Source organism: Taudactylus pleione, unplaced genomic scaffold, assembly GCF_031769625.1.
Source record: "Taudactylus pleione unplaced genomic scaffold, aTauple2 ptg000911l, whole genome shotgun sequence".
In the NCBI taxonomy this organism is placed as follows: Eukaryota; Metazoa; Chordata; class Amphibia; order Anura; family Myobatrachidae; genus Taudactylus; species Taudactylus pleione.
The window spans coordinates 810,001-825,556 of NW_028285312.1; the positions used below are offsets into that span (position 1 = coordinate 810,001).

Consider the following 15,556-nt stretch of genomic DNA (forward strand, 5'->3'; position numbering starts at 1 on the left):
CTGTCAGCCTACTAACAGCCATGCTGGGGAAGGGGCAGGAGACCCGGACTCTGCCGATTTCAGCTATGGCGGGTCCTGTCTTCCAGCCTCTCTCCTGAGCAGAGGGGGCGGGGGGAGGGCGGCGGGGGGAGTCAGGGCTTGCCCACCTGTGTTGGAACTGACTGCTGGCATTGCTCAGGCAGGATGTTCCAGAGCGTTGAACAGGGAAGCGGCATTATTACAGTGAGCCGCTTACTAACCTCAGGGATGCTGCTGCAGTGCAGACTACATGAGGGGGGATCCCGTACAAAGGCGCAGCTGTGCTCATTAGCTCTAACCGCAGCATGGCACGCGCTGTCCTTGAGCCCAGCGTTTTGGCCTTGGCCGGGTCGCCGCTAAGCCCCGCCCCCAACGCCACATTAACGGCGGTAAATCAACCCCGTCTCGCTAACGGGGACTCTGCACTACAAGCGCTGTTATTTTCTCTCTAGGCAGGCATAGCGCTGTGAGAGCCAGCGTCGGTGCTTCTTCAAATAAGCACCGGCACAGCAACCAACCGCTAAGAGCGCTGTACCGCGCTCTACAGCGGCTAATGAGCATAAGCCAGCGCCGGTGCTTTCATACAAGCACCAGCGCGGCAACTTAGAGCCGCGTTGAGCGGCTCCTTAAGCCCCGCCCCAGCCCCGTTATGCAGGGCTATAATAGCGGGGCTGCAGACTCCCGTTATGGTAGCAGTGGGACGCAGCAGTCTCCCTCCTTGCATATAGGAGCTTCAAAGGGGCCTCTTGCTTTATCCATCCCCTCATTTAAATAGGAGAGGGGGAACAGTGGCTAGGCTAAGCCAGAGACCCGGACGCTGACTGCCGAGTGCAGCAGCGGGTCTCATCAGCAGCTCCGACACTGCCTGTTTACTGGCAGGGGAAGGAGGCTGTGTAACAGCCGCGCAGCGCGCGCTGTCCTGAGCCCAGCATTTTCGCCCACCACTCCAGCTAGTCAGGAGTGGTGGGATATACTTACGGGCTGTTGCGGCCGGGATGCTGGGCTGAGGGGGCGGCGAGGAACCCGGACACATGCCGGTGTCAGCAGTGGCGGGTCCTCGCAGGGTCCGATGACTCCATCTGCTGGTGCCCCCTCCTCAGGGTCACCGGACACAGGCTGCAGTAGCCGTGTGGTGCCCTCCCGGCGGCTCCCCCGTAGCAGGCAGACTGTCACAGCAAGCAGTCTGCCTGTCCTCAATGCTTGAAAAATAAAAAATATGAAAAAGGCTGGAGACAGCCAGATGTGCGACCGGCTCTCTCGGGCACATTCTAAAAACTGGGGCTGATGGGGCATAGAGGGGGAGGAGCCAGTCACACTTTTAAATTATTTAAAGTGCCAAGCTCTGCTCTACCACCGTCTATACCCCACTGTCTTGAACTCCAGTGTCCCCTAGTGGATGAAGGAGAAAGCAGTTTAAGCGTTGGTTATTTTGCCTGCAGGCGCATACTGATTTTGCCGGCACATACTGATTTTGCCTCACAAATAATTGCACGCAGTCAACTGATGCATTTCTCTAGTACTGCGCAAGTGACACTATACAGTATATATTGGGCTCTGGAACTCACCTTTGGGCCTTTATGCTTGCACAATGTGTGCAGCAGAGTCTTCAGCGTCCTCATAGGCAGCTCACTCTTGTGTTGCTTCAGCTTCTCTTTGGGTAGGACCCTCATAAAGTTATGGATGTCAAGCAGAATTCGGTCCAGATTGATGTTATTTATGGCTTCTGGGAGGAGTCGGATCATCCGCCATAGACACTACAAGTGAAGCCAGGACAATGAATGAATCAAACTTTAAGGAACGTAGCAATTTGTGTCCACCAAGTTATGCATTATTTGCTATAGGAGCAAAGTCCATCCAAAGGCAGCAATAGACTAGTCCCTGCACCGAAATTTGTGCACAACATCCAGCCAATTGTTAATGTGGCTTTTCCATGATTATTGTACGAATTCTTACGTTAGGATTTTACGGCTTCCCTACCCCCATAATAACTGGCTACACATGCGCCAAAGATGAAGGCCTTACCTTCATGACAAGCTCTGAGAATTTGGGCGAGCTGGCTGTGGCTAGCAAACTGTCCTGAAGAAGCACGAGAAGAGCACTGCAACAGAGAGAGAATTTAGATCATGCACAAAACCAAGAGTTCCAGGCGGCCACCAACTAAACGCTTACCTCAATATATTAGTCTGGTCTGATCTCTCCAGCACTTTTACCACCAGGAGGTTGACTGACCGCACCACTTGCTGCCCCTCCTCTAGATCTTCCACCCGGGAATCCAACATGAGTGTAATGAGTCCGTGCATAAGATCTTTCAGAACACCAGTGGATGCTTCCCGAGCCAGACTTTCCATCTGGAAGAGCTGTGGGGAGATTTATAGTCAAATCACTAGTTAAAAAGGGAGGAGGTGCCAGGGCTTAATTTAGGACCACCATAAAAACAGTGCAAAAGCCTGGGACACTTCTGGACACTTTACCGAAATCATGTTTCCAATGATGCAGCTGTACAGGCGTACGATATCATCCTTGTCCAGCCGCTCGTCTGCCATATGGGTGTTGTACACCAGACGTAGCTGCATGAATGTGGCAATCAAGAACTGGTCTATGTGGCCGGACATGGCTTCAGCCTTATCTTCCTGACGCAAGACTTCATCAATCTGAAAGATAAGCCAGCTGTAATTTAAAATCTATGCCCTCAAGAGTAACTTGCCCTCCTCTACTCCCAGTGTGTAGAATACACATAGGTACCTGAGCTAAAGCCTGGATACTGGCGTTGATGTCTCCACTGGCAACTTGGGAGATCACAAAGTTGATGGTAGAAGCAGTGTTACTGTGCATGTCATCAAAATGTGGGGAGACAGCCCGAATCCTGTGGGCAAAAGACAGTCAGTCAGAATATGTAGTAACGAAACAAGACACCTCCCTTGTTGAGTGACTGTAGACTACAGGAACCAAGTGCTGAAACATCTTAAGAGTGTCTTGTCTTTGTTTAGACATTAGAACATTACCACACCTTTTGCGGTTTAGAATGCCCTCCTTTTTAATAGTTTGCTAAATAGACAGGTAGGAATTGCATATAGGGTTGATCAAGCAATGAACAGATTGCAGCTACCACTCTGCTGCCTGCATTGAAATTAACATTAGGATGCAGCTTTATTCCAAGCAGATACGCAACTTACTTTGGTTCTGGGATTAAGACTGGTTCAAATATCTCATCCAATTTGTGCTGGACCAAGGCTGGCATCTCACATCTCACAGTGCCATTGTCATTCTCAATCTCATCCAGATCCAACTGGAACTCGCGTGGAACGGTGTGAGTAGGTTCTGAGTGGCCTCCCATGTTTCGTGCTTGGCTGTGGAGAAACACAGGCTTTAGGACCAAGCCAATGTATCCTGTACTTCTGGCATTACGATAACAAACCACAGTAATGTTCTATATTCTTCTATCGTCAAGTTACTTGCCCGAGTGAACACTCTAGAGCAGTGGTTCTCAACCTAAGAACCCCACACAGTTCACGTTTTGTAGGTCACCCAGCTGGTGCACAGGTGTGCTCATTACTCAATGACACATTTAAAAGATCCACAGGTGCAGCTAATTATTTCACTTGCGATTCTGTGAGGAGACCTGGAAAACATGCACTGTTTGGGGTCCTGAGGACAGTGTTTGAGAACCTGTGCTCTTGAGTAAGGAATTCTTGTACCCACTTACACATGTATTAGCTGCATTCTTTGCCAAGGGGACCAGAACACGTTACCCCTTCAGTAAACATGCACAGGTAAAATAATCCCAAAGAAACCACTGAACTACCAATATCTGGCAGTATTTTTTTTTTAAGCCTTCATGCCATCTAGGTGGGGTGGCAATTAAGGATATTGGCAATTCAAGATTCTTTGTAATTTAAGTTCTTCCCCCTTTTGTTTAACATTCTGCAGACAACTGTTATTTTGCTAACCAAGGGGTCCACGTACTAAGTCTTGGAGAGGGATAAAGTGGACGGAGATAAAATAACCAATCAGCTCCTGTCATTTTTGAAACACAGCTTGTAAAGTGACAGTTAGGAGCAGATTTTCATTTTCTCTCTCTCCAAGGCTTAGTACATAGACCCCCAGGTCCCACAGGAAATGACCAGAACGAAATGGAGAAACCGCATGGAATGGGATGAGTTCATGGCTTTCAGGTATAGCAATAGTATAAATAGTCAGGCTCAGCCAACTGCACTGTCCTGGATAAGCAGTGCCCACCCCATACCACTAATCATCGGTCTGTCCTACGTGCTGAAATAGTCGCGCATGTCCGATAGACATGACCGGGCAATGATCGGCTCTGGCAGTGTATGCGCTACCACAGCCAACCGCATGACATTCCCCGTTCCGTCACAGGGGAGGACCACAGTAGTCATACACTGCACAATGTGCCACAGTGTATAGGCACGATATCTGATGGGTTTCAGCTTGTCAGATAGAGGTCTGTCGGTCTGAGATATTTTGACAGTGGGTGATATTTATCAAAGCTTGGAGAGAGAAAGTACCAACCAGTCAGCTCCTGTCATTTTTCAAAATCAGCCTGCAAAAATGACTGTTAGGAGCTGAATGGTTGGTACTTCTCCAAGCGCTGATAAATTATCCCCCTTTAAGTATGCCCAGCATAAGTATCTCTCAGTCTTAATCTGAGAAATAAACCATTACATTTTGAGGAGGGGACATCGCCACAACCGACGCTTCTGGGATTTCACCCCTGAAGAGTTTGCCAGAAAAGACTTAGCCAGGGCTTGTGCCCAAAACATCTCCTCTAGTGGCGTTAGCGGGACCAGATGTGCACGTTCAAAGACTAGGGTAATTTGCTAACGCTTCAGCGAAAGAAGTGAATGAATGGATGGATGGATTCCTTCAGCTAAACTCTGGGGACGCATCAATTTGTGTTAGCTCAGAATAGATAAAGGCAGGCTGGCGCTGCCAGCGTATACGACAGATGCCATGCCTTATGCGCACAAGTTGTCCATGCCAGACTGTCCAATGGGCGACTACAAATAAAAAATGTCAAAAGTATAAATAAAAATAACCGCTGAAACACCTCCAGTCTTCGTATTAAGGTGCATACACACGGTACGATCTGTTCAATGAACGATATCGTTAACTTTCTGTAGTGCAGGACAAACGATATTGGGTGTACACACTGAAAGATATTTCAGTGAAGTCATCCTGCCACATCTCTGAAAAGGCAATTCACGACAATATCGTCCAGGTTGACCTGCATGTACGGACGACCAAAAGATATCGTTATGGTCCATGCGGGAGCACACATCGTTGGTTGTTCATTGCATATACACTGAACGATATGAACAAGTTATCGTTCAAAAATATCGTACAGTGTGTACGCACCTTTACTCAGATCTGACAAGATAGATCAGGACTGGCAGACACACAGAGTGTACAACAGTGATCAGGATCTGTGTAAGCAATAGTAAGCACACAAACCCATTCAGCCAATAATCATCCCAGCTCTGGATATTACCCTGCTGCTGGCAAGGCAGAGGAGGATCCCCAAACTGTATGTCTGTTTTCAAGCGGCCTTCAGTCCTTGTGCTTAAGTACTCAAAGTAAAAAATAGGCCATTCCCCCAGGGATTGAGCCTCTCCCCACCACCATCAGCTACAACTATGGAGGACGTCCCTAGACCAGAATCTCCTCAGTCTGACGCAGCTCTGAATTTCCAGTGACCATCAGGGTACATAATTGGCAGATATAAAGATTAACACATAAAATAAAGAATAAACCAGGCTGCTGAGCTGCCCTGCCAAAAAGCCCAAAACATGTGGCATATACATTCCCAGATAGGTAAATAGAAGAGGGAGGAGCTTTAACAAGATTTTTAAAGTGCCAAAGTCCTAAAAGGAGCCTATATCCCCATGGTTACAGTGTCCTCCACCCACGGGGTGAATGAGAAGATGGTCAAAAAAAGTTTTAAACATATTATTCTCCAGATCTTAGGAGGGTTACAAACAAGAGATATGGTAAGAACTTACCTTTGTAATCTGTTTCTACGAAGTCCATAGGGTCCACAGGGTTGACCTTGGGGTATAGCTTGGATCTGGATCCACGGGCACCATACAGTTAAAGCTTTAGCTCCCAGGATGCACTTGGGTCCTCCTCTATACCCCGCCCCCGAGCCACAGGCACCTCAGTTGGTAAGCAGCCTAGGCCGAAGGAGGAGACTAAACAGAGAGAAGGAAGACTGGAACACACAAGAAACCATACTCACAGAAATGGGAGACGGAAACACCGGTGACCAGTACCACAGCCCATTTGAAGCCAGGTGCGTCAGGGCGGGCGCCCTGTGGACCCTATGGACTTCGTAGAAACAGAGATAACAAAGGTAAGTTCTTACCATATCTCTTGTTTTCTACTTCAGGGTCCATAGGGTTGACCTTGGGGATGTCCCAAAGCAGTTCAACTAAGGGCGGGGACGCTCCTGAGCAGAAAGGAGAATCCTGCGCCCGAAGGATGCATACTGAGAGGCAAAGGTGTCAAACGCATAAAACCTCAAAAATGTCTGAATTGAAGACCAAGTGGCTGCCTTGCACAGCTGAACAGCGGAGGCACCACGTCTAGCAGCCCAAGAAGGGCCTACAGACCGAGTGGAATGAGCCTTAACCGAGGCTGGAACAGGCAAACGTTCCTGTATATAAGCCTCCCTAATAACAGAACAAAGCCAACGGGCTAAAGTTTGTTTGTTGGCAGGCCAACCCCTCTTATGGAAACCAAAGAGGATGAACAACGAATCGGACTTCCTAACAGAGGCCGTCCGTACAACATAAATTCTGAGAGCCCGGACCACGTCCAGCGAAGCCTCGCCAGCCGTAAGACCCGGAGCCTGAAAAGCTGGCACCACAAGTTCATGATTTATGTGGAGCTTAGAAACCACTTTAGGCAAAAACTCAGGAAGGGGGGGATACAGCAAAGTGCCCCCAACTCGGATACCCTCCTGGCCGAAGCAAGAGCCAGGAGAAACACCAGTCTTAAGTGTTAACCACTTGAGGTCAACCGACTCAAGAGGCTCAAAAGGAGGTCCCTGCAGGACCCGAAGAACCACCGCCAAGTCCCACGGAGCCACTGGAGGCACAAAGGGAGGCTGGATCCTCAGAACACCTTGGAACAAAGCGTGAACGTCAGGCAGTGTGGCAATCCTTCGTTGGAACCACACTTACAGGGCCGATACTTGAACTTTTAGGGAAGCAAGCCGTAAGCCCAGGTCAAGACCTGGACTGCAGAAATGCCAAAATCCTAGAAAACACCCGAGGGTCATAGCTTCTAGACTCGCACCACTGAAAGTAAGTGTGCCACACTCTGTGGTAAATCCGTGCAGAGGCAGGTTTACGTGCCCTAAGCATGGTACTGTTGATAGAGCTTGAAAAGCCCCGGGACCTTAAGACGGCTGTCTCAAGAGCCACACCGTCAAAGACAGTCGACCCAGATCCGGGTAAAGGCAGGGACCCTGAGACAGCAGATCCCAACGTTGAGGCAGAAGGTACGGAGCGTCTACAGACAGGCCCCTGAGATCGGAGTACCAAGGACGTCTGGGCCAAGCTGGAGCCACCAGCAGAAACGTGCCTCCGTCCTGTTAGATCTTTCTGAGTACCCGAGGGAGCAGGGAGACTGGAGGAAACAGATACGCTAGGTGAAACGACCATTTCACTGACAACGCATCCACTAGGCTTGCGCCTGTGTCCCTTGTCCTTGAGCCATATATGGGCAACTTGTAATTGTGACGAGAGGCCATCAGGTCCAATTCCGGCAGTCCCCACCTGTCCACGAGAAGTTGAAACACCTCTGGGTGAAGCGACCATTCCCCGGGATGCACGTCGTGACGGCTGAGGAAGTCTGCCTCCCAATTGAGGACTCCCGGGACGAAGACTGCCGATATTGCTGGAAGGTGGCACTCCGCCCAAGTCAGGATTTGGGACACTTCCAACATCGCAGCTCGACTGCGAGTTCCTCCCTGGTGATTTATGTGTGCCACCGTGGTGGTGTTGTCTGATTGCACCTGAACTGCTCTTCCGAGAAGAACGGTGCCTGACGCCAGAAGAGCACGGTACACTGCCCGTAGCTCTAGAATGTTTATGGGAAGGACGGCCTCCTCCGCTGACCAACGGCCCTGAAGAGACAACGAGCCGGTCACTGCCCCTCAACCCCGGAGACTGGCATCTGTCGTGAGCAGAACCCAGTCCGGAATCCAAAAGGGGCGACCCTGGCTGAGATGAGCTGGCTGCAGCCACCACGCCAAGGACCGGCGCACTTCCGGGGACAATACCAGCATCTGGGATCGTATCCGGCGGGACAACCCGTTCCATTCCACAAGAATCTGCCCCTGCAGGGGTCTGGAATGGAACTGGTCGAACTCCACAATGTCGAATGCCGACACCATGGACCCCAGTGAATGTATTGACACCAACAGTGTATCCTCAGTTGTAGGGAGGATACCTTTTCCAGAGTCAAGAAAATCCTTTGTTGACTGGAGTCCAGAAGTGCTCCCAGATGGACCATCCGTTGAGATGGGATCAGAGACGACTTCTTCCATTTTATTAACCACCAGTGTGCTTGAAGACAAGCAATTGTCAGGTGGAGATGATGAAGAAGCATCCAATGACGCTTCCCCAATATAGGAATCGGCATCCCTCATTTGTGCCACTAATGCTCTCTGAACATCCGGAACACCGTCCATAAGAGAATCCTCCAAGGCTTTGGCCCAGTTCTCAATGGCTTTAGCCACGCAGGAAATGGCCATGGACGGGCGCGCCACCGCTCCGGAGAGCGAGTAAATGGACTTCAAACAAATCTCCACTTTCCTGTCCGTTGGATCCTTTAAAGAGGAAATAGACGGCAATGGTAGCGTAGCGGTTTTAACCAAGCGAGTGACATGTGAATCCACCGCCGGTGGAGTCTCCCATTTCCTGCAATGATCCTCAGGAAAGGGATAATGAGAAGCCAACCCTTTCTGCGGTTGGAATCTCTTTGCTGGGTAATTGCCAGGCCGCCGCCATATGATCCGCCAACTGATCGGACAGAGGGAACATATTAGAAGTAACCTTTGCTTTCTTGAAGTCAGGAAACTTCGACTTAGGGACCGATGCCTCCTCTTCTATATTGAGAATAGCCCGCACCGCCCTAACTAATGCTGGAACATTAATGGAGGACCTAGGCTCAACCTCCTGTCCCACAGCATCCAAACCAGAATCCTCATGGACCTCTCCATCATCTGAGGAGGGATCCGATTCTGATACCTGCGCAGTGAGTAAACTCACAACAGGACGCTTAGTCGCCTTCTGTGGCACATCACCCTGCAAAAATGACTGAAAAGCCGGAGGATGAAGCCGCCAAACTCTGTACCGAGTTGGAGAGAACATCCACCCAAGGCGGAGGAGCCGACTGAGGGAAGCCCTGAAAAGGCACTACAGACTGTTGTGATACAGGGGGAGGCTGGACATACACAGGCAGCCCCGTTTACCGTCTCACAGTCTGGGCCCCGGAGGGAGACCGCAATACCTGCGGAATATCCGGGGAATGGGAGATAGAGTGCTGGGACAATGCCCCAGAAGGGGTCACTGTAGGGATCGACATCTGCAATAGATGTCAGCACTTGTGAAAACATCGCCCAAGGGGGGTCCTGCTGCATAGGGGGTATAGAGGAGCCTGGTGCCAGCTGGCACTGCCCGCAAAGACCATCCTGAGATAAATCCTCCCATTAACACCAGCAGAACAGCGTCTGCAGGAAAGCAACACAGGAGCCCCGGAGTGCTCAGTCTCCTCATCAGACATGATACAGTAATTATACAATAAATACTTATCAGCAGAGGACATACGGTGTTAACACCCTCGCACTCACCAGCATGCAACACAAACAGGCCCAAAAATATGGTACTGTGTAGCACACAACAGTATGTGACTGACCTCACAAATACATGATTTATAAAAGTGAGGTTAATAGAAAAACGCCCCTCCCCCACACACCTTCGGGCTGTAGGAGAAGCAAAGGGATAGATATAAGCTGACAGCAAGTAGAAAATGAGTACAGACAGCAGCACTAGCAAAGTCACATACAATGCAGGAAGATTGTACTTACTGCACCAATCGCTACCCTCAACCACCCAGATTCAGTGTCTGGGGGGGAGTTATAGCGCTGTGTACACTGTCCTTTAGGTAGGGGAGCGGTACACAGGGGGACCTGACCATGCACCTGCCTGGGAGCCTGCGTTATAGCCGGAGAGCTCTGAGGAGTGGCCAGCAGAGGAGCAGCTCAGCGACGCCAGTACACGTGAGAAAAGGCGCGCTGAGCTGAGGGGAGGAGCCGCTAAACCAGGGAAGGCTTCCTCCCCTGGCTAGTATTTAACCCCAGGGATGCCGGTTCCCCTCCGGAACTTATACCCTGGTGGTCCAGCGGAGCGCGGGGTATGCCTGCATGAGGGGGAGCCCGCCGCCGCTACTAGCGCCGCCGGGCTGTCCCCAGAGACCGGCGGCAACTGACTGCATTTACCCCCGCGAGCGGCGCTAAGAGCGCTGCTCGCGGCTTACCTGTTCCCCGTAGAGTCCGGCAGCAGTCAGAGGGAAATCCCGGAGCCATGCTAGGACTAACTCCGGGGTCCCGCTGCGATCGCCAGATCAGTACTGGCGTCGCAGCGCCAGCGGGGTGTTGAAGCGGCAGCATGGACGTCCAGAAGGACAGTCCTATGCTGCTGCATTAAGTGTAAAACAAGAGAAAAAATTAAAAACTTTTCTTCTGTAAAAATAAAGCTTAGGGGCTGCTCCTGCAGCCCCACTGCACAGTGCAACCGACTTCGGCCGGCACCAAACTGAAACTGAGGTGCCTGTGGCTCGGGGGCGGGGTATAGAGGAGGACCCAAGTGCATCCTGGGAGCTAAAGCTTTAACTGTATGGTACCCGTGGATCCAGATCCAAGCTATACCCCATGGTCAACCCTGTGGACCCCCTATGGACCCTGAAGTAGAAATTTACTGTATCATGCAAGATGGTTAACTCTTCTATAAAAACCCATAAAAAGTTACTGCAAATGTGCCGAAAAGTCTTTAGGGTAGTAATGTACAACAGCGACAGGTTGACAAGCATTTGAGTCAGCACTGTGGGGTAAGCAATACCGACTAATTTCGAAGCTGGGTAATGACTGGAAAAAGGAGAGTTATGGTAAAAAAAACAAAAAAAAAACAAAAAAACAAAAACCAACAACACTTGTTCACTCCATAGGGTCCACAGGGGAGACAATGGGGTATAGATGGGACCTGGAGGACCGAACAGCAAAGCTTTTCAACCCAGGATGCTCTGGTCTTTTTCAACGATGTGTGCTCCTGCATGGTCCATAACGATATCTTTTGGTCGTCCGTACATGCAGGTCAACCTGGACTGCAGAGATGGCGTTCAGTCCATGTGAGAATACGGGACAGTTCTGCCATTGCGGCCCGTCTTAAGAGTGCCTCCTTGGTGATTGAGGTAGGCCACTGCCGTTGCATTGCTCAACTGTACTTGTACTGGCCAGCTCTGCAGTACATCCTGAGTCAGCTCTGTAGATGGCTCGGAGTTCTAGGATGTTGGTTGGTAAAGCCGCCTCGGCTGGAGTCCAGCGGCCCTGAAAGGAATGCTGGCCTGTCACCGCGCCCCACCCGCAGAGGCTTGCGTGCGTGCTTAGGAGTACAGAGTCCGGGTTCCAAAAGAGGTGTCCCTTGTTCAAGTGCGACGTCTGTAGCCACCAGGCTAGGGACAAGCAAACCTCCAGGAGAGAATCATCTGGGATCGGAGCAGATGAGGCAGCCCGTTCCATCTGGAGGGGATCTGGTGTTGTAGGGGCCTGGAGTGAAACTGAGCGAACTACACCATGTCGAAGGTGGACACCATGGATCCCAGGGTCAGCATTGCAGAGTGAATTGACACTCGGCGACTGTGTAGCAGTCTGAGCACCCGGTGCTGTACTGTAGTACCGAGATTTTTTCCTTCTGTCAGGAAGATTCTCTGAACCAGAGAGCCCAGGAGGGCTCCCAGATGTACCATTCTTTGAGAAGGTATCAAGGAATACTCAGGAAGGTTAGGGCATATCAGTGGGAGACCACTTCTCTTACCCAGGTGTCTGACGTGGCCTGACGCCAGCACTGGGCGAATTGAAGTAGTCTGCCTCCCGCTGTCCCATCAGGTTGAAGGCTTGTCCTCAGATTTGATAGGTGGACGTTTAGTAGCCCAGGTCTGTTTTGTCCTAGGCTTGGAAGCCTTAGTTGATGCTTGATGCCTTGAAAAAGGACTGACCTTTAGCTTTTCCTTGAGAGCCCTGAGCTGGTGAGGGCCTGCAGGGAGAGCGCCTTCTCCCCTTGCCGACGCTAACCGCCGGGTACCCAGGCCTACCAAATATGCCCTGCACCAGTAACATGTGCCCCGATGGTCTAGTGGAGTCGTGGGCGAACCAGTGACCAAATCAGTGCCTCTGGTCTGTCTTCTGTGACCAGAGGCAAGACTGCGCAAAGAAGCGGTTCCGCCTTACCTGTCCCCTTCCGGGCTGCAGTTTGGGTTCCGGGGAGCCTGCTATCTAGTCCTCCCGGCCGGGAGTACCTAGCACAGGCTTAGTAACTAGCCGAGGGCTTGTGTCACGGTGCCGCAGAGGCATGATGGGGCAGCAGTGCAGACATCCAAAGGGCTGTCCAGCTGTCCTCATCGTAAGTAAAAATAAATGAATATAAATCATAAAGATAAGCTTGGGCTGCTTAATAGCGGCCCCACTGTTAAAATGTTGATCCAGCTCCTGCCGGACGCCAACGAAACGGAGTTGCCCTCAGGCTGTGGGCGGGGTATTCGGGGGAAGGACCAGAGTATCCTGGGATTGAAACGCTTTGCTGTTGGTGTCCGGTCCTCCAGAGTCCCACCTACACCCCATTGTCTCCCCTGTGGAGCCCCCATGGACCCTGAACACAAAAAAGTTGGTTTCACTTAATGTTGCTCTTTTAAACCAGATATGCAGTGGGACCTCATCCCAGTCTCCCATGCACCTCAGCTTTGTAATAACGCTCACTAGTGAAATCATCCTATGAGGAGATCATTACTATAAGTGATGCTATTTGTTTTGGTGGGACTTGAAAAAGGTCAGTCCTTAAGGGAGAAAGTCAATAGTATTCCAGGTGTGGAGATTTCTGCATAGAGGATACAGCTATGGGTCACACTGATCATGTGCCCAGGAGCCGAATCAAACATTCAATTGTGTGATAGCCTGATTACAGATTGGTGGAAAGTGCCACAGACTTAGCTTGAAGAGTATGTTCTACCTGTTGCAGTAAGACCTAGCACAACAAGACTTGGGCGTTATACACACACACACACGATGGACGAGAGGAAGGAACCTTTTTTTATTATGGGTTGTGCAGGCAATTACAGAGTGGAGTCAAAAAATAAAAAAATAGTGAAAAGGAGAAAAAAACAAAACAAAAACAAAACAAAAAAAAGACAGACAGACACACAAGAGGGAAAGGAATAGTGGTAATAAGAGCCTGAAAACAATACTTACATCCTATAAGTGCGGTACATTATTCTGTCCAAGGAGAAGCAGTGATAGAAAGACAGAACATATAGCGGTCTCAGCGTTAAGCCACCCAACAATCACAAGGTTAATACGAAAACAGATAAGTGGTATGTTTGCAGTCGGGTACCCAACCTACTTCAGTTTGGAAGACATATCCTCAGGTGGCGCTTTTCGCAGCTGACTGGTGTTGGCACTTTGTACCCGCTGAGGTTTCTCTTCTACTTGTTTGGCAGGAGCAGACGCAGACTGCTTCTTTCCGGCGCGTTTTATCCGCTCTTCTAGCATGCTCATGTCTTTCTCAGAGAGCTGCATAACAAAGTGGTTTGGGAAGGGCAATTACTACAAAAAGGGGCAGTAACGCAGCAACAACCCAAAATCTCTACAGCAAACGCATTCTTACATTTCCAATGAGTTTGAAGACTTGCTCCCCATGCACGTTGTACACAGTCACAATGGTGTTGAGAGCAGCATTGCGTACAGTTGTGTCGCGGTCTCCAATGTGTACAGCTATTTCCTTTAGAACTTTCCCAGGAGTTGGCTGGCAAACATTCATACCATAAGACTCCACCAGACAACCCAGCTCTTCCAGGCACTCTGTGGGGCAGAGAAATTTTTGCACAGGTTTCTTTTTTTTTTTTTTTATTTAATTTAAAACTAGCGATGTGGCCGGTTTCACCTGGCTAGACTGTAGATATTTACTATTACCATTTCCTTCATCACATTTCAACATATGCCTAGTTAATTTCCAACTGCCACCCCAAATGCTGCCAATAATCACTGGCAGTTGGTGTGGCTCCCCAATGTAAATATTAGACTGCGCTGCAGCCACCACTCGTCCCAGACAATGAGCGTACAAGTCCCGCAGCCCTTGGGACATGTTGCTTTGTCACCCAGTCACCTCAGCCGAGAGGAAACATTTATCCCTTTCCACCCCCTTAGGAGTCGAACTTCAAAAAATCCCTGCTTAGTGGGTACTTAAGTCATGAAAAGGTATATACTCCCTGAATTTCATGTTTCTAGGTAAAAGGGGTTTGGGCTGGGTGTTGATAAGTCAGTGAGTTAGGACATTTGTTTTTATTTATTAAGATAGGCAGCACATGTAGTTCCCTTCACAGACCTGCTCGCTGCTTGGAGTTCTTAGATTTGATCCCTTCCATTACAAAGGTAAACATTTTGCTGGCTGGGTACACCTGGCACATCTTTGTCAGAATGGCACGCACATCCTTTCGTACAACATCCTTTGGTTCGCCCACCTAAGGGAGAAAAAGCATGGTTACCCATCAGCCAAACCAAACAGCATATGAGTCTTATTCATAATGTACCAACATGTTTAAGATTAAAATAATGAAAATATAAAGGCTATATCAAATATATACGATACATACAGATTTGAAAAAGTCTTTGCTGTTATCTGTAATTTGAGACTCAAGAAATAGGATGAAGAGCTAGACACAGCGAGTGGCACTTGCTCAGCCCTGCGGATGTAACATCTAGTAAAGAATGCCACATTCACCCCCCATACGATCACGGATCGTTGCCAGAACAGATTCCTGGTTCAAGTGGAAACTTGAAGCCACCTTGTTTTGGAAAGTTTATTTTATCCTCATAAGAGCCCTATCTTCATGTAATAGCTCTAGGAGGAAAGAAGATGGCCAGCATATATGAGAGCCCAATTCGGAAACTCGTCATACTGAGAATAAGGCCAGTAGAATCAGTCTTTCTTGTGAACAATCTCAAGTTAACCAAGTACAGGGACTGAAAGGACAGATTGCTGCAGAGACCTGACCTCAAGGTTAAGGTCCAAAGGGACAACCAGAAATATGTATGAGGGCTAGATATGCAGCACCCCCTTTAAGGCACATCTGGACCCAAACACTCAGAGAGGTGATATGGTAAGAACTTATCTTTGTTATATCCCTTTCTACGAGGTCCTTAGGGTCCACAGGTGACCTTGGGGTATAGTATGACGTAGGAATCATGCAC

General features: G+C 49.6%; 1 protein-coding gene across 12 annotated transcripts in view; it reads right to left on the bottom strand.

Annotated features, from left to right (window-relative positions):
- Positions 1 to 15,556, bottom strand: part of CKAP5 (cytoskeleton associated protein 5) — a 107,700-nt gene that overhangs the window by 13,677 nt on the left and 78,467 nt on the right. For 9 of the 12 annotated variants that reach the window (XM_088459456.1, XM_088459465.1, XM_088459467.1 and 6 more), the window contains 10 exons: positions 14,691 to 14,826; positions 13,974 to 14,167; positions 13,710 to 13,879; positions 13,559 to 13,582; positions 3,192 to 3,365; positions 2,761 to 2,881; positions 2,490 to 2,669; positions 2,188 to 2,375; positions 2,041 to 2,116; positions 1,584 to 1,772 (listed from right to left, as the gene is read on the bottom strand). In XM_088459456.1, coding sequence (XP_088315582.1) covers positions 1,584 to 1,772; positions 2,041 to 2,116; positions 2,188 to 2,375; positions 2,490 to 2,669; positions 2,761 to 2,881; positions 3,192 to 3,365; positions 13,559 to 13,582; positions 13,710 to 13,879; positions 13,974 to 14,167; positions 14,691 to 14,826 — 1,452 coding nt within the window. The remainder of the gene's footprint in view (positions 1 to 1,583; positions 1,773 to 2,040; positions 2,117 to 2,187; positions 2,376 to 2,489; positions 2,670 to 2,760; positions 2,882 to 3,191; positions 3,366 to 13,558; positions 13,583 to 13,709; positions 13,880 to 13,973; positions 14,168 to 14,690; positions 14,827 to 15,556) is intronic. The other 3 variants (XM_088459466.1, XM_088459463.1, XM_088459462.1) reach the window with 1 other exon arrangement.